This window comes from Siniperca chuatsi, linkage group LG10, assembly GCF_020085105.1.
Source record: "Siniperca chuatsi isolate FFG_IHB_CAS linkage group LG10, ASM2008510v1, whole genome shotgun sequence".
Classification (NCBI taxonomy): Eukaryota; Metazoa; Chordata; class Actinopteri; order Centrarchiformes; family Sinipercidae; genus Siniperca; species Siniperca chuatsi.
Genome location: NC_058051.1, coordinates 18,892,334 through 18,911,861, shown reverse-complemented (window position 1 = coordinate 18,911,861; position 19,528 = coordinate 18,892,334). Strand labels below are relative to the sequence as shown.

The 19,528-nt window shown below is 39.2% G+C and overlaps 1 protein-coding gene across 5 annotated transcripts; it reads left to right on the top strand.

Annotated features, from left to right (window-relative positions):
* Positions 1-486: 486 nt before the first annotated feature.
* LOC122882824 (NACHT, LRR and PYD domains-containing protein 3-like) lies at positions 487-18,334 on the top strand. Of its 5 annotated transcripts, XM_044210621.1 has the most exons (14): positions 490-890; positions 1,879-2,016; positions 2,235-2,372; positions 2,590-2,727; positions 3,999-4,050; positions 6,038-6,191; positions 7,508-9,308; positions 10,179-10,355; positions 11,013-11,189; positions 11,405-11,578; positions 12,731-12,904; positions 16,151-16,324; positions 16,755-16,928; positions 17,203-18,334. In XM_044210621.1, the coding sequence occupies exons 1-14, from the start codon at positions 886-888 to the stop codon at positions 17,219-17,221; spliced, it is 3,495 nt and encodes a 1,164-aa protein (XP_044066556.1). In that variant the 5' UTR covers positions 490-885; the 3' UTR covers positions 17,222-18,334. The 5 variants fall into 5 exon arrangements, with proteins under 5 accessions (XP_044066559.1, XP_044066556.1, XP_044066555.1 ...); XM_044210620.1 differs by lacking the exon at positions 3,999-4,050 and having other exon boundaries at positions 491-890; positions 5,974-6,191; XM_044210622.1 differs by lacking the exons at positions 490-890; positions 3,999-4,050 and having other exon boundaries at positions 1,881-2,016; positions 2,194-2,372; positions 5,974-6,191.
* The last annotated feature ends 1,194 nt before the right edge of the window (positions 18,335-19,528 follow it).

Sequence of the window (19,528 nt, the reverse complement as noted above, 5' to 3'; positions counted from 1 at the left end):
CAGGCAAGTACGGGCAGAACAGTAGCAGACAGGTAATGAGCAGACAAAAGGCAGATAAGTACCGGCTAGCATAGGTGGAAGCAGGGGAGAGAGTACAAGGTGGGAACACAGTTCACAGGGGAGCAGGCAAAATCCAAAAATCCAAAATAGGTCCATGGGAGAACAAAGAATCCAATACAAATTTACGGTAAACACGCTTGGCAGGACCAACACCATGTGTACAACGATAATCCAACCCTGAACAAAGAAAATACCGAGACTAAATACCTTAGGGGAGGTGAGACAACGAGACACAGGTGCAAACAATCAAGGGAGGACCAACAATCAAAACTGGAGGGAAAACACAGACAGGAAGTAAAAACACAAGACACACAAGGGAAGAAGAATACCACCAAAATAAAACAGGAAGCTGTCAGATAAATGTAGTGGAGTAAAAAGTACAATATTTCCCTCTGAAATGTGGTGGAGCAGAAGTAGAAAGTGAGAAAAGAAAAAAGATTAAGTAAAGTACAGGTACATCAAAGTTGTGCTCAAGTAGGCCTACAGTAACCTACTTGAGTATATGTACTTAGTTGCATTGTGACAGTGAGATAAGGTCTCTAACGTTATGTAACTTTTATTTAACGCTCTTCATTTACCGTAAAGATCAGAATACGGGGCTGACCGCGGAAATACGGAAATACATCTTGAAAGGCGTCAGACAGCGTTACTATTGCAGCATTTCATTTTACTGTAAATGTGTCTGAGCCAGGTGTTACGCCATACACGGTCGGAGGAACTTAACGGTGATTAAAGTTGGCTACGCATGTAGATCCGACCGTGTAGATAGGCCTAATGGATGGACTTGTAAACGTTTAGCCTACTCACTACTAAAGTCTTTGGCGAATGAGGTAGGTAAATGGGCGAGGGTTGGTTGAAAGTGTGTATGCTAGGCTCGGCTGCGTATATTGTAAATAGGCTATTAAACTATATGGTCTTATTGTCTTCTCGGAAAATTAGGCCTAACTAAAGATGTAATGTCACGTGATAACTGTAACGCGAAATGGGGCAACACTGGCAACTAAAAGCCATTTGGAAAAGTATATAAAGTAAATTTCATTACCACATTTTAAAGGTGAAAGTGTCTTGTTGAAAAAGATTCATGTGTACTCTGTAAGACCATTTTCAGTCTTTGTGAAACAAACACGATTTCCAGTGTTTCTGAGCCCCTCTGGACTGAAATATAACAACAATAATATTAGGCTGCTATTATTGTTGTTGCCGCTGGTGCTGCTTTGTTATTACAATTGAAGGAAAGTTCCTTAATGGTCCCAGTTTACAATGACGAGCGATGGCGTCACCGTTTTCAGTGGATGAAGACAGAAACTTTACTTCTCTTTCTTTGTGCGTGAATGCAAACAATGCAGACTGTTTTTTTTTTTTTTATCATAGTGTTGGATGTGAGCTGTCATTTTAGTTGGCAATAACCCTCTTTAACCCTCCTTCCACCACAGCTCAGCAAGGAAACACTCTGTAGAAGCACAAAGATGGACTTTTCATGCTAACGTTAAAACACTGTAACTTTGGAAGTTTCAATTAATTTACAATTATTGGTCGTATCCACCTATAACCGTTTCCCTGTTTGTTATTAACAATATGACCCACCAACTTAATCTTAGCTAACTACAAATATTATCACATTACAGTGTTGGACAGCATTATTATGAAGGCTAGTAATAGCAGTTTCAAGAAAACATGTCTGCCCATTAAAAGGCAAATGTATGAAGCAAGGTAGTCCAAACTTTTGCCAAATGGGTAATCATCTACAGATGCATCCTATGGTGAGCCACACTGATTTCAATGTCTGATGTGAGCTTGTGTTACTGATTGTCCTGTTAGACCAAAGATGAGTGTTTGTGGGAAGGACGAGGAGGGCAGAGCGGAGTCTCCAGTATCCAGCTGTCTGTCTGTGAAGAGTGACCAGTCCAAAGACATTCCTCTTGCCTTCAGTAATAAACCTGGACCATTCGACACCAAGTAAGAGTTCTCCTGATTCTCTTAGCCTTGTGGAATAAATCAAGCAATCAGTTGCGTGAGAAAGGGGGTGGGGGGTTGCTCTGTCAGAACAAGCCAAGCTGAATGTTATTTTTATCGAAAAAACATTTGAACAACATGTACTGCATGTTTCCTTTCACCTCTACATGGATGCTGTAGTGCAAACAGTGCTCATTGTGTATGACTGACTGTCCTGTTAGACCAAAGATGAGTGTTTGTGGGAAGGACGAGGAGGGCAGAGCGGAGTCTGCAGTATCCAGCTGTCTGTCTGTGAAGAGTGACCAGTCCAAAGACATTCCTCTTGCCTTCAGTAATAAACCTGGACCATTCGACACCAAGTAAGAGTTCTCCTGATTCTCTTAGCCTTGTGGAATAAATCAAGCAATCAGTTGCGTGAGAAAGGGGTGTGGGGTTGCTCTGTCAGAACAAGCCAAGCTGAATGTTATTTTTATCGAAAAAACATTTGAACAACATGTACTGCATGTTTCCTTTCACCTCTACATGGATGCTGTAGTGCAAACAGTGCTCATTGTGTATGACTGACTGTCCTGTTAGACCAAAGATGAGTGTTTGTGGGAAGGACGAGGAGGGCAGAGCGGAGTCTGCAGTATCCAGCTGTCTGTCTGTGAAGAGTGACCAGTCCAAAGACATTCCTCTTGCCTTCAGTAATAAACCTGGACCATTCGACACCAAGTAAGAGTTCTCCTGATTCTCTTAGCCTTGTGAAATAAATCAAGCAAAGTTTCATGCACTACATGTTTCACTTCTACATGGATGCTGTAGTGCAAATGAAAAATAAAAACTGATAACATCAAGGTAAAGTAGTAGCTCACTGTTGAACCATCACATTTACAACAGAAAACAGACTTTTCACATAATATAACTATAAACATCTTAGTGTTTCCAGATCAGACTCTTCATTATGCAGCTGTGTGCATATGACGACTGTATGCTTTAGTAGCAGACAGAAAAATAACTGCTCGTAATTATGGCTCATCATTTTTGGGTTTTTTTCAGAATTTCAGTCAGGGTACTCACTTCAAGGTTTTGACCATTTTTCTTGCAGCAATATGCATTTTAGTTTGTGCTCTGTGCTCATGTGATGCTCTGGAACAAATCTGATAAAGTTTGACACAGACTGTCCCTGAACATACAAACCCCTCTGAAGAGAGCCTGAGATACACATCATTTAATGAACATGAACACAAGTTAAAATCATACAAGATTCATACATACAACTAAATGTTAATACAGGAGGAGGCTGGGGAGGTTGAGGGAGTTTAATTTCTGATATCAGGCAACAGTTTAGTAGCGAGAGTTGCAGAGCTCAGTGTTGTTGAATGCAGTGAATGCAGAGAGAGACCGCCTATTGTGAGAGATAGGTCGTGGACAGGCGTGATTGGAGGGTGTATTTAACATGTGACTATAAATGACCTCCATATCTTTTAAGAAGAGGATTGGGTAATTTTCACCTGGAATATAAATCTTTATGCATACAATTTTTTTTCTGGATTCAAGAAGAAACTCATTGCAGTGTGCAGTAAAATGTGTGTGTTACAAAGCAGAGAGAAAAACCAAGAGAAATTTCCAATAAGCTGGTGACTGTGCAATTTTCCCTGATTGTCCCTCAAAGTGAAAACACTAAATGTTAAACTCTAAATGTAAACACTACAAATAGTACTGTATTTTATAATCCGATTTCCTCTGTATTTTCAGTTTCAGTTTCATCTTTTACCTTTTAAAATAAACAGACACATTCTTGGAATTTTTTAAATAAGGAATAAAAATAGCCTTACTATCTGGTTATATGGTTACGTGTGTTACAAGACACATGGTGTACACATGCATCCACATTAGTATTTCACCAAGTTAAAGTGTCATGGTAACTTAAATAACAAAAATACATATTTTCTCACTTACAACTTATGACATCTAACCATGCAGTTCTTGTTTTATATGCTGAGGTTTTCAGATATCCACCTCCGAAAATTCTGCCACCACCCCAATACAATGAAGGTGAATGGAATTTAATTTTTGCTAGTCAAAGCATTAAAAAATTCTATTTGAAAAATTCAACAGCAATGTGTCTTTTCAGAAACAGAAATGTTACTCAGATGCTGTCTTCATTTGAACTATTCCTTCGATAAAAGAATAGGCTTCTCACACTTTTTAAACAATGACTGGTAATTTCAATGAACGATATCAATCATTTTCTTTGTCACATATTAGTTATTGAATGTTTCATGTATTTTAATGGCAACGAATAACTAGAGAAATCAATTTGTTGTTATTTTCCTGACCTTGAAATATGTGTTGCCAGTTTGGACATTTTTGTGCCCAATGCAGAGAGTATGGTTCAAACATGGAATGAGGGGGGTATTGACATAGAATTTTCATGCAGCTGAGGCAGTGAGAGCAAACAAGTATATTTCCCAAAACGTTCCTGTCACTAACAAGAGTAGTGAATACACTTGCCCAAATATTCTACTGTAATTGTTTCCATTATCTTGATAGTTACCAAAATAGACACAGACTTTTTTATAATGATAATACATTCTTCATAATGGTAAATGGACTGTACTTGTATAGCGCCTTTCTAGTCTTCCGACCACTTAAAGCGCTTCACACTACATATCACATTCACCCCATTCACACACTTATGGCAGGTGTCAACTGCTCATCAGTCCAAAGAAATTAACTCATTTACACACCAGAACTAGAGCCGGGATCGAACCACTGACCTTTCAATTAGTGAATCACCCACTCTACCTCAGTCACAGCCGCCCTAGAACTCTAGAACTATATGTAAAAATGCAACCTCCTCTGTGTTGTCACTTTTTGTATGGCTTTTCTGACAAAAATTCTTAATATATTTATTTTGAAGTTGATGTTAGAGTAGGCCTACGGAGTTCTTATGCTGCATTCCAGACAACTCGGAACTTGAAAATTTATGACCTCCTGCTAGAAAAAGTATGCCATTTAATGTCAGAGTTCCTACTTATGAACTGGGTGCAAATTCATCTACCCCGATTAAATGAAGAAGCAGTTGTTTGACGTCACATAACAATGGCAGCACCCATGGAAGCGCACATTAGGCTACATTTCAATCAACCGGGGAGGGGGGTATGATGCATTTGTAGACTACAGTATTGTATTAGGCTAGTAAATGGAATATGAAGATACGTTTCCGAGTATAAAAGTGCCGTAAAATAATGTGTATAATGGCATTGTTGTTCCCTCCTCTGATTCTTTATATATGCAAGGAGGCTGCACTGCTGAGAGTTCAGTTGTGTGTACACTTGCCAAAGAAACATCGGTTTGTCATGGTCTGCCATGTTTTTTGTTTACGTTTGACGTTGTGCACCTGAAACGCTTTGACGTCGGAAGTCGGAAATTTCAACTGGGAAATTCCAACACCTCTCACATTGTCTGGAATGCAGTCTTAGTCAGCCATAAACCACTGACTAAGAACTGTTGTGCAAGGCCCTCTTGACAAGTGTCTAGGACATACTGTAACACAGCAGCATGGTTTGAATTGCTTTGGTAATACATGCCCATACAGGCTAACAATGGGTCTGGCTGTGGAAGTGGTCTTGGTTAATTCAAAGGGTAGAGTAAACTTGCTGTAGGTGCAATTTCTCTTTTGAACAGAGCGTGAGAAACCATCAGCATTCTCTGCTTCAGATGGGTAGAGCTGGTGATAATCAGGCTGGTTTGTTCGCCAGACATATCCGAAAGTCATGCCATAATTAATTCATCCATGATGGCTGACTTGAAGTGTTGATTATTTAAACTGTGACTAGTGAGATATCAACAAAAGAAACATTACATGTTCTGTCTGCATTGTTCTATTTGACAATATACCCAGTATTGCCAAAATATTTTTGTTAACAACAATAAAGTTTTTAAGTTGAAAAGAGAATACCTTCATATTCACAGAAAGAGGAAAAGGACTAGTGGTGTTATCAAGGACCAGCTATCATGCTGTGCTTTGTGCCTGAAGGATCCAGGGTCTACCAGAGTTCCTGGAGAGCAATGCATTGCCTTGTACTGGGAAGAATGTAAATCAACAGGAGATTTCTCAGGTCCCCAATGTGGAAAACGATCCAGAAAAAGTCCTGAATTGCAGACACCTAGTCAAAACAGTACTGAACCAAGTAAGTAGCTACTGTTTCTAATACAAAACTTCTTGTGTTTCTGCAGTCACCTTTTATTTTGTGTATGATATGCAGCATGTTTAGCACATTTAAAAAGTTTCAACATTTCAGAAAATACAACGTATAATTAAATGTATCAATTTTAAGTTGGCATTAAAATAACCACCAGCAGTATGTGTAAGTTCAAATGTAGCTTAGTTTGAACATAGTATGGAAGTTGCACCATACATTTAGTTACAACATAACAATTTGGAAAACAGTAGGGCATGATGTTAGAAGAGCCAGATGTTTACACCGCATTTCCTGTGACAGACTACGTCCCTTTACATTTATAATGACACTGACATGAAACAACATTGCAACATTGGTCGGTATTCTGCTTTGTGCTCCACAGTTAACCACTGTTTAGAACAGATGACATTAAAAGTGTGATTTTATGTAGCATTGACCTGAGATGGGAATTGCCGCTGGCCCCACTTGCTTGCTTAGTGACAGCTACGGGCATGGTCTAGGTGTTAGGTTAGGTTACGACACTGAGAAGCAAAGCACCTGTTCAAAAAAACAATGAGAAGAAGTTAGCGTAGATGCTGCTATAGCATCAGTTATATCAGAACTGTAGAGTATTTCTTCATTGAAAGAAGAGCAAAGAACAGTACTGAAGGTTTTTCTCAATGGAAAAGATGTTTTTGTTCTCCTCCCGACTGGCTAAGACTCTTCTGCTACGTCATATGGTTTGTTAATCTGATTGGTTGAAGTTAGCCAGTGATAGACGGTGATAGACAGATGGTTCATCCAATCACCTGCCAAGTATTTTTTGACAGTGCCTGCCCTTTTCCAAACAGTTTACAAGTATGATTTCTCAGATGGTTCTGTGTAACAAACCATCTGGCGCATCAGATTAGCAGTTGCCCTCACCTTAGAAAAATAAATCTAAATACAACAAAAGCAATTGATAAATGACAGACAACCTGCATTGTATCATATGTTAGCTAATTCACACATGATAGCATAAATTACATTCTCTTTTTGTAATAAAGCAGTCTATTGTAGGTCTCTTACTTACCGTCTTTAGTTGGTAGTGTCTATTTTCTCCCACCTGAATGAGTCACTAGAGGACATGTCGCTCTCTGTTTTGATTGTTGTCCATGTAGTTCAGCGATAGCATATATAGATAGTTGAGTGTGAAACCAACCAGTAACTATGTAGCAATTAGTGTTGGCTTTACACTCGAAGTTACGACCAAACTCCTGATTTGTTTTAAGATATGCAGTATAGTTCTTAAAACCTTATTTATTCTTTTCCTGCTTATCTTTCAGTTACTGGCAGTCTGCAGGAGGTTTTAAACAATCATAGGATCAGCCTCAGAAGAAGATGTGAATTTGCAATAGAAGGAACTGCTGAAGCAGGACCTCGAACCCACCTGAATAGGATCTACACTGAGCTCTACATCACTGAAGGACAGTGTGAAGGAGTTAATGTCCAACATGAAGTGTGGCAGCTCGAGACAATATCGAAAATGGAGACCATGCATGACACTCCAATCAAATGCCATGACATATTTAAGGTCTTACCTGGCCAAAAGAGATTCATCAGAGTGGTTCTGACGAATGGCATCGCTGGCATCGGAAAAACCTTCTCAGTGCAGAAGTTTACTCTTGACTGGGCAGAGGGCCTGGAAAATCAAGATGTTAGCCTTGTGATTCTGCTTTCGTTTCGGGAGCTGAACTTGATTAAAGAGGAACAGTACAGTCTTCTTAGGCTGCTTCATGATTTTGATCCAACACTACACATGGTGACAGCCGAAAGGCTTGCTCTCTGTAAAGTTTTGTTAATCTTTGACGGCCTGGACGAAAGCAGACTTTTGTTGGATTTCCAGAACAATGAGGTTGTGTCTGATGTCACACAGAGATCATCAGTCAACTTGCTGTTGACAAACCTCATTCAGGGGAATCTGCTTCCCTCAGCTCTTCTTTGGATAACATCAAGACCTGCAGCAGCCAATCAGATCCCTCCTTCATATGTTGATAGGATAACAGAAGTACGAGGATTCACTGACCCTCAGAAGGAGGAGTACTTCAGGAGGAGATTCAGTGATGAATCAATGTCCAAGAGAATCATCTCACACATCAAGGCATCCAGGAGCCTCTACATTATGTGTCACATCCCAGTTTTCTGTTGGATCACTGCTACAGTTCTGGAGCACATGTTGACCACAGACCAAAAAGAGCTTCCCAAGACTCTGACTGAGATGTACTCACACTTTCTGCTGGCTCAGTCCAAGAGGAAGACACAGAAGTATGATAAGGGGCATGATATGATCCAACAGGAGCTGATGCAGACTGACAGGGAAGTCCTTCTAAAGTTGGGGAGACTTGCGTTCAAACATCTGGATAAAGGGAACATCATGTTCTACCAAGAAGACTTGGAGCGATGCGGTCTTGATGTCAGAGAAGCCTTAGTTTTCTCAGGACTGTGCACAGAGATCTTCAAAAGAGAGTGTGTACTCTTTCAGAAAATGATTTACTGCTTTGTTCATTTAAGTATTCAGGAGTTTCTCGCTGCTGTCTACATGGTCCACTGTTACCTGAACAAGAACATAGAAGTACTGGCAACTTTCTTGGGAGAAAACTGGGATAGAAATAGCAGTGACCAAGGTCTGGATAACTTCCTCAGTCTTGTTGTGGAGAAATCCCTAAACAGTGGAAATGGACACTTGGACCTCTTTGTTCGCTTCCTTCATGGCCTGTTATTGGAGTCCAACCATCATCTCTTAGGAGGTCTTCTGGGCTGGACAGCGTGCAGTCCAGAAAGCATCCAGAGAGCAATAAACAACCTCAAGAAGATGAATGCTTATGACATCTCTCCTGACAGAAGCATCAACGTCTTCCACTGTTTGATGGAGATGAATGACCACTCAGTGCATCAGGAGATCCAAGAGTACCTCCAGTCAGACAACAGATCAGTGAAGAAACTCACCAAGACCCAGTGCTCTGCTCTTGCCTACATGTTGCAGATGTCAGAAGAGGTTCTAGAGGTGTTGGACCTGAAGAAGTACAATGCATCAGGTGATGGAAGACGGAGATTGCTCCCAGCTGTGAGAAACTGCAGAAACGCTCGGTTAGTACAGATGTTAATGTAAGAAGTATAAAGTTACCTTTATGCTAGGGCTGGGCGATATGGCTTATAAATAATATCTCGATATTTTAGGTTATGCTGCGTTATACGATATATATATCTCGATATACACATTTTCTCTATTTTACTTTAAGTAGCGCAAACATATGATGATCCAACAGTATATAAAGTAGTTCAAATTAGCCCAACCTTAAAAATCTACAGCAATAAAATGCAACATTACATACAAGTAATATTAATCCAGAAACATCATACATAATAAAACTGGTAGGGGCTATTTTACTGCACAATGAGTACTTCCAGAACTTTTACTTGTAGTGGAGTATTTCAGAGTGGGGTTGGTATAAGTACTTTTGCTTAAGTAATGGCCCTGAATATTTTTTCCACCTCTGGTTAGCACACCCACAGTCTAACTGCACCTGTGTTACTGGCCGAGCCTTCCCCTTTTAGGAAGGTAGCCTTGTGGGTAACTAGCTGTGTTGATGTGAAAGTGAGCCTTTCCCTTAGATTACTTTAGTAAGCCATAAAGTGTGTAGTTGATCTCAGGTTGCAGTATAATAGTTATGGGACGGCTATATATTATGTTTGCTGCCACAGAAAATAAATAATAAGTCCCTGTTCATGTAACGGTTCTACAGCGTCTTCTTGTAATGTCACTCTTCACAGCAGTGTTGGACCAGACTGTGAACAGCTAACTACTTAGCAGCTTTGAATCAGGCTAATGTCAATTAAATAATTAGTATGTCTTACTAATTACAAACAGTATTACTACTTTACTTACTACTATTACCATTATTTAGTATCTTTGTTGCTTTGGTTAATACTGACTTTACAATAAATATGCGTTTGCAGACTTTCTGCCTGTGGACTGTCTGAGGGGCATTGTGAAGTTCTGTCTTCAGCTCTGATGTCCAACCCTTCCCATCTGCTAGAGTTGGACCTGAGTGATAATGACTATCTACTGGATTCTGGAGTGAAGCTGCTATCTGTCGGACTGGAGAGTCCAAACTGCAGACTGAAGATACTAAGGTCAGACAACTTTCAGACATCCCTTTACTCTTTACTTTTTCTTCTCCTCCTCCTTTTTCTTCTGTCTTCAAGTACTCATGTATTCTTATTACATGTAGGGGACTGTATTGCAATTATGCTGTCATAACAAGATTGGTTTCTATGGAGCTTAGCTGATTCCATTATGAATTCCTGCTTGTAATTTTATTATTACATCTATATAAGGCTGACACTAGTTTGATCCATAAATAAAATGGCAGTGTCAGTCTGTTAATGAACCACAGAGCCATCACATGCCTAGCACTCACAATGGCAAATGACACTGATCACCCCCTCAATCAAAACTTCACATTACTTCCGGTCGGAGACTTTAAAATGGAAAAGGAGTTTTGTCCCTTCTGCCATAGCAGCCCTGAACAAACTGTCTCACTGACACTGTTGTGAGCTGGTATGTATGAATGTAGACAAGATTTTATGTATTGTCTATATTTGTATGTTGCTGTGTGTATATCCATATATTTCTATGTTGTACTGGCCGTGAAAACAAATCTCTGTTTGGGACAAAAATCTAAATCTAATCTAAATCTTAATATAATTGCCTGTTGAGCTACAGATTTAGACCCAAAGATATCTGATCTAAATATGTGTTTTAACTATGTCCTTTATCATGTTTTTCAGATTGAAGAGCTGCAGTTTGTCAGAGAGTTGTTGTTATTCTCTGGCATCAGCGCTGAAATTCACCTCTTCCCATCTGAGAGAGCTAGATCTAAGTAACAACAACTATCTTAAGGATTCAGGAGTGAAGCTGCTGTCTACTGGACTGGAGAGTCCAAACTGTAGACTGGAGATTCTGAGGTCAGACAGCATTTTATTAACTTTATGCTGAGATTAATTTTGTATGATTACTGTGGTTCTGTTTATGGTAGTAACACAGAATCATTGGCCCTATATGCAGTCTCGATTGGCCCCTTTTCTACTTCCTATTCCAAGATTCCTCTGTGGTGCTTGTCCATATTGATAACCTTCGATGTTACCTTCAATAGCTACATTCTTTATACTTATTTATCTAGATTAAGTTGCTGCAGGCTGTCAGAGAGCTGCTGTGCTCATCTAGCCTCAGCCATGAAGTCCAACCCTTCCCATATGAGAGAGCTAGACCTGAGTAAAAACAAACTGAAGGATTTAGGAGTAAATCTGCTGTCTACTGCACTGGAGAGTCCCCAATGTAGACTGAAGTATCTGAGGTGAGTTCACTCCTGTAGATCTTTTGTCTTTCTGTAGATATTTTTAATAAGAAAATATTTTTTCTGTCAGCAGATGGTGACTGGAAGATGATGTAATGAATAAAAGGGAAGCACAAGTTCTGTTTCTCATAGACTTTGTCTAACAGGCTCTATAGGATTTCACACTTGTAAAACTGCAGAGCAGTTCAATGTAATTTGTATTGTATTGTTAGTACAAGTAGTAATACAATAGAGTAGTAGTTACCTACCTCCAGCTCAGTTCTGTAGACCGTTAGAGCCATTCCTTCGAAGTTCCAGCAGGATATGTTCCTTCCTTGTACACCAGCAATTTCCCCAGGTATTAGCCCCTTTATCTCCTCCTACATGGAGAGCGATGGAGCATTGAGCCATTTCTTTTCAGTATTTCTCACCCTATAGGAGGACACTAAGAGCGCTGCTAAACTAAGTTTTGCTTGCCTGAAAGTGTGTCTCATCATCATATTACTCTGATTCAGCATTTTTCAGCACTCTCGACAGTCATCACCTCTGACTGGCTGTTTGCAAGATGTCTTAGGTGCCTTGTGTTTACTTTCTTGCATTTTAGTTTCTCCTACTTAATGTTCCAGGACACAATCTGAACAAAGAGGATTGGATGAAACGCATTTTGTAAAATGACAAATCCTTTACACTTAGGACTGACATGTAGTGGGCTACCTTTTCTGCCTTCTCCCCTTTTGCAGGTGGTCAGAGGTGGGTGGTTGAGGGGGCCTGCTTGTGGTACTGTGAGGTCAAACAGGCTCTGTTAGTGTGGTCTTGCCTGTCTGCTTCTGCTTGTGATGGGGGCTAGAGTGGCTGCCCACATTTTTGCATGACACATTTGTCACAACTTTGTGTTGTTTTGGCCTCATGACAAGGAGTGCAAGTGTCTGTTTTCGCCTCCTTACATCTATAGAGCCTGTGTTAAAGAGCTTAAGTCTGTATGAGATAGAACAATGGATACCTTTCGCAAGTTTGTGTGAAAGGCTACAAGGCTTCTTGTAACCTTCTTCTTCTTCTTGCAAGTGTATAGAGCCTGTTAGAGAGGACTCTATCTTTGCTCATTGAACTAGGGTTACAAACAAATGTTTTATTTAGTACAGCATATCAGATTTAATATTTATCCTATAATTACAGGCTTGATAGATGTGGGCTTACGGAGAACTGCTGTACTTCTTTGGCCTCAGCTCTCAAGTCCAACTCGTCTAGCCTGCAAGAGTTGGAACTGAGTAATAACGATCTGCAGGATTCAGGAGTGAAGCTGCTGTGTGCAGGATTGGAGAGTCCACATTGTATACTGGAAGCTTTGAGGTCAGTCAGCATGTTTTCAGTTTTACAATAATATGAATATTAAATCAATATTACACTGACAATAACTTTGATACATCAGGATAAAGAAAATAGTATTTTGATTCACACTAACATAATGCCACAATCTTTTCTTTACTTAATAATAAAGCATATTGAATACTGCATAGCATTGTCCAGCTACATATTTAAAACCATAGGATAATAAGAGATATCGTAGAAAAGGTTTCAATTGTAGTCATCAGTTCTCAGACCATTTTTCAAAATTGAGAATGACGTCCGGATGGGAGCCGAAACGTCTTGATTCTAAAAACAGTGTCCAGATGACTACGATTGAAACCTTTTCTACGATGGAACATTCCTGGACGAATGAGGGACTACACCGTCATAACAAGAGATAAACAGCATTATCTACTTCACTCTCAAGTCACTACTTCTTCTACAACATGCTGTCATTATTATAAACCTATTGAACTCTTGATCCCAAGTGTTCCTCTTCAATGTAACAATATCTCCTTAAACTTTCTTGTAGTCTGTATCCCAGGAAATGTACAGTAAACATTAGAATAGTGTTTCTTTCGAATTTGTATGTACTGTAGCACACACTGTGTAAGTTAGATAAAGCAAAAAATCGCCAGTTTATTCTGACTTTTCTCATTAAGTTCAGATGCCAGAATGGTAGGGCCATTTCTCTAATAAAATAAATAAAACAATATATACAATTTATATGTTTGTAAATAACTGTATATATTGTTTTATTTATATTCAAAATTTAAATATTTGTATATATGTTCTGTGTGTGTAGCATGAAGGGGCTACAACTTACATTTTATTGTGCAACCCTGTGTTGTAAAATGACAAATAAATGACCTTGATTCCTTGATTGATTTCTTGAGAATGGTAGGGCTGTTTGGGCTTTTCACACTGCACTTATCCCAGGGCTAAAAGCATTCTTAGAACCTTCTTAGCCCTAGGTTAAAAGGCCCAGTTCAAAAGGTCCAGTTCAGACCAAAGATTCACGACGAGAGTTGAAACTTACAACCACTTGCAAAAGAATGCGGTCTGCAACATTCTGAAACCTGCCAGTTTACACCAATGCGACTAGACGAGATGATGTATCATTTCCATAGCAACGACTATCTGTACTTTGTTCTAGCTGATGGCTATTCAGGCATTTATTGTAGCTGGATATAATTTGTAGCGTCTTAAAATATGGATAGTCTACATCTATAGTACTGATGAAACAGTGACAACATAAAATAACGAGAGGGTCATACATTTCCATTGTGCAATGTGACAAGGGCAGTTTGTGATGCGCAGATCGCAGTTATAGGCCTATCTGCGGGCACTGCAGATAATCTGCGGATCAGGCGGTCCTGGTCATAAAAATGAACATTCTGATTAATAGCAGATGATTGCGGGTGGGTGAAATAGGGTGAAGCCTCTCCCCAGAGATGCTGTGCGCAGTTACACACGAGGCACAGCATCGTAACTCTCAGCTCAAATTGATAATTTAAATCTCCCGACACACTGACAGGATCGGTCAGGATCCAAAGTTAATTAAAGTTGTGTTCTTCTACACATCCAAAAGGTCACACACACAGCAGGTTCATACAGTGAGATTGTTTGGAGCAAAGCAGCCGTCCTCCTGATAAATCCCGAGCTCCATCAGAGCTCGCTAAAAAATGTATTTCAGAAGCTAAAAGTTTAATTCTGTTTCCTCTAGAGAGTTTCCTCTGTCCTGTCAAGTTTATAACTACAGTTTTTAGTTTTGCAGCTTAAATGTCCCACAATATTTGTTGTGACATTACTGCGCGCATGGAAACGTGTAAAATTACTGACAGCAGCCCCTCTAATCATTAAAGTAAATCGTTAAAGAAAACACACATACATCAATAAAACACACAATAAAGAAGTCACCTTCCTTCATCCGAAACTCAATTCAACCAGCCAACAGTTTACTGGATCCGGTCCATTTCAGTGCGCTAGTGCACCGCTTAACATGTAACGGCTGGGCCTCTTTACGTACCTGAGCTGCGCGTGTGCGTCGTGGAACCCGCGCGGTCCTCAGCAAATATACAGAGTGAAAATGATGTGTTCATAGTCCTATTAACATCATACCAGCAAAACATACACCTTTTACTACAGTTTCAATGTCTATATCTATAGAATATGTCAGACATGAAAAAAATATAAATTCCTCCCGGTTACTCAAGATAATCCACAGATTTGTTGTGAGCAGTTTCTTGTAGGGACTATTTTCTTTCTACGGATAGTTCCTACATGAAACACACAACAAGGTCTGCGGATTACCTTGAGTAACTGGGTCATGATTTCTGGAAAAGACGTTAAAAATATTTATCTTTGATTTTGGGGTGAATTTTCCCTTTAAGTTTTTTAAGCTACACTTTCTATTATGGGTTGGCAAGAAAGGCAACAGGGAAAGGACCCCAACGCAGACAGTACAGGCAGACTGGTGCAGTTCAATGATGTCGCTTACTGGTAGATACAGGTAGGCAGGCAGCAAACAGGTAACAGGCAGGCAAGCAGATACAGGTCCAAATGGCAACAGCAAGAACCATCATAGGACTGGGACAAACTGATAATGAACATAGGAATCACACAGACTATATACACAAGTGAGGGAAGGATAACTAGACACAGGTCAACCTAATCAGGGCGGGGCAGACAATCAAAACTGGAAAAGACACAAAGGCAGGAAGTAAAGCACAAAACACAAGAGAAGAGGTGAGTATTACAAAATAAAACAGGAAATGACTAAACTCAAGACTCAAAACCATGACACTTTCATATTTAGTGAAATATTTATACATGATACCCTGCAGCATTACGTCAAATAGAAAATGTGTCTTATGCAAAATTCAGCCAGACATACTGTATGTATTTGGTATCTTTGGAACTCTTGGTATCTTGAGTATAATTTCAGATAAAGCTCTGTGGGCTGAATATAACGTGGCTGCACAACATGCATTATAATGGTGAACCTGTTACATGGTTGAAGAGGAAATTTAGTGCTGTTTTGTCCTTATTGCAGGATGATGTTTTGAACCTGGATTCCTGTTGCATTCTTAAGATTTGAGCATGCAGTTTTATAGATTCTACAGCATTAAACTCTCCACAGCTCATATTTAAGATTTTTTTCAATTATGAAAGCTTGGATGTTTTCAAGCAGCATTTCAACCCAGGAATAATGTGTTCTCTAACTACATGCTTTATTCTTTTATTTAGATTGAGGTGCTGCTGGTTGTCAGAGAGTTGCTGTGCTTCTCTGGCTCCAGCTTTAATGTCCATCACCTCCAGTCTGAGAGAGCTTGACCTAAGTGAAAATGATCTACAGGATTCAGGAGTGAAGCTGCTGTCTGCTGGATTGGAGAGTCCACATTGTAGACTAGAGACTCTGAGGTAAGGAATCTCCTTTTCTACTACTTGAGCATAAGAAATAGTTTGTTAGACTGTAAAACATTTTCTTTGAACACAAGAAGTATCTACGTTTCTGGTGGATTTTGTAGTTAAAAATGTTTTTTATTCATTGTTGTTGGTACATGACGCTAGTACTTCTCACTGCTTAACCAATGTTTTGACACGATTTGGCATCTAAGCTGCTCTTCTGTGTTAAATAAAGACTCCCTGACATATCTGTTGTCTTACATGAATATATTTATTAATCTGGGGATAATAAACCCCAAAGAGCCTGGAAATTAAATGACTTTTGGAGAAACTCGCCAATTTTTGGGGATATAACATATTGACTGATATGCTTCGCTGACATAGCTGTACTAAAATGTCACGAAAATGGAAAAGTACCCCCATAAAATTCATCTTATCTCTGCAGGTTGAAACGCTGTCGGGTCACGGATGAAGACTGTACTTTTCTGGCATCAGCTCTGAAGTCCAACCCATCCTGTCTGCGAGAGCTGGACCTGAGTAAAAACAGCCTGCAAGTATCAGGAGTGAAGCTGCTGTCTGATGTCCTGGAGAGTCCACACTGTAGACTGGAGACTCTCAGGTCAGTAGCAGGTTTGAGTCAGTCTATATTAGTTTCAGTATTATTTTGCAACAGAGTTAGTTGCAAACCAAAGATTTTGTATGGCCTTTTAAACCTCCTACTTTACTCCTACTCTACTCCTCCTGCTTTCCCCAATGTCCTTTCCCCAACATCTGAGAAAAGAATGGTGACTAGGATTGCATAAAATGCAGAGAAAGAAACAGCATGCAATCAAGCCAGAAGCTTAATGAGATGTGTTTGATTTAACCTAGATGATTTGTGTTGATTCCTACAGAATAGAAGAAATGGAGTAAACCCAGAGTGCGTCCATCTGAATAAAATGCATCTCATCACCATGACGTGTTGCTGACTCTGGGGCTGCTATGATGAACACATCACTGCAACACTACAGTTATGTCTTAATACAATCAGAGATAGGACAGAGCTCCTACCATGAAAGTTATTTCTATTTACACATTTGTTATGAATTAATCAGTAATTTTTTTCCAAATGTTTCTTCATCAACCAGAAGACAATGTTGATTTTGAACTGACTGCCCTACCAACGTCTTTGTAGGTTATGGATGCAACTATGGTTGCCAACAAAACAACTCTTAACGTCAACGAAAAGATAATTTTTTGTAAGGTACAGACAGAAGGGATAGAGAGAGAGAGTGTCCTGTATCAGTTCAATACGGAACACTTTAGCAATCCCGTTTGGCAATCCTAGATGCAACTACATTTCAGTGGAGCTACTAAATGTACAGTTGTTGTGAGGTTTTGTTGCTGAGATAAATTCTGTTTAAATGTATTTTAAAATGTCTATATATATAGTCAGTTTATACAACTATTTTTCAATGCTTTTTCAGTTCTAAAAAAAGAAAGAAACAGAGGCAAACAGCTAGCCTGGTTCTGTCCAGCATTAACTCTGTGGTGAGCAATTGCCAGGCAACCAGCAGACACTCAGGAAGTTACTGGTCCAAGTCAAGAAATAGCTCGGCACATGACCCCCTGTAAAATGGCGAATCGTCGTCGTTAACCTTCGCTTTTTGTACAGAGTAAACAAACGAGATATAACATATTAATTAGTGAACTTTAGAGGTGCTGGTACACAGATTTTGTTACTGCCAGACTGAAAATGTCAATATATAGTCTGTTTGTATACAAACACCTAGCACCTACATCTACCTACCTAAATAGACTACTGAATGTATCCAGTCAGCTTTGTACTGTATTTATAACAACATTAAGAACACATTTTAGAGGCCAACACTTATCCATGCCCTGACCAATGTGCTACAAAGCCTTAGAATTACAAAAACATTTTTTTCCACAGGACAAAAGTAAACTTTTTTCAACAAAATGTGTGCAATACTGTAACTGATGTTTAATTTTTTTGTATATTAGAATAAAACTACCATGCTGTCAGAGTTGTTTGATTTTCATAATTATTTAAAAAATAATTTAAATTGGACGTACTTCTGAAATTGCTTGCACCAACATTTGACCAGGCAAATAGAAAGCAGTGCCATTCCCTGAAAGTAGTCTAAATCAGTGATTCTATTTTGAAGTGCACTAAAATACTACAGTGACTTTGTCCCTTTATGGTATATTAAACCCTTGACCATCCTACTCCAACAAACAGGTGAATAAAACAATCTGATACTCAATCATCACTCTTGTCTTCATATCCAGAGTACTGTAATTCTTACACGTAGCTAAGTGCCAGGCTGCCAGTGGTGTTTAGAATTAAATATAAACTTAACAATACTATCAGGCATTGCATGAGGAATCCCCTCATGAATTATGTCATATAACAACTTACAGTCCCCTTAGGTTTGATAACAAACGTCTACTGGATGTCCCCAGAGCGTAGCCTAAAATCAAGGGAGACTGTGCATTTGCTGCCTTACCCCACATAGGTTCACAATTTTTCAAGTTTGTCTTAAAATAATAGACAGGTGCCCATATGAACATAGAAACATGGTTCTGCTTGCTGTAATAATTCCTCTTGTTTTTACTAGCCATGAAAAGATGCCCACATAGTTCTCTTCCAATGTAAGTGATGGGGGAGAAAATCCACAGTCTTGTTTTGTGCAAAAATATATTCCAAAATCTATCGGAAGTTAACATAGGGCTACAGTAGTCCGAGTTAGACAAATCAAAAAGACTTATTTTGGAAGATATCCACATGATTTGTCTAAATCAGACTGCTGAAGTCTCAGATAAACTTTGGAATATATTTTTGCACCAGAGAGAGATGACTGTGGATTTAGTCCCCCACAGTGAATGCACATTAACAAGGGATCTTTTAATGGCCGGTATAAAGAGGAAGGATTACAGCAAGAAAAAACTGTTTCGATGTTCATATGGACACCTGAGTATTGTTTTAAGTCAGACTTGAAAAATGTGAACCTATCCTTTAACATTTTAATAGTTTTTACATCATGTATATCCCCTTACTTAAGTGTACTCTTGGTTCAAAACAGTTTTGTTGTATTCTAGTGCACCTAATAGTTAATATCTTGCCTGTTCGATGTTTTGTGCTAATTTGTTTTGATTGTGAAGGTATAGGATTTTATAAAGCTATGAGGAAACATGCCTGTTTCCTTATGATCCAAC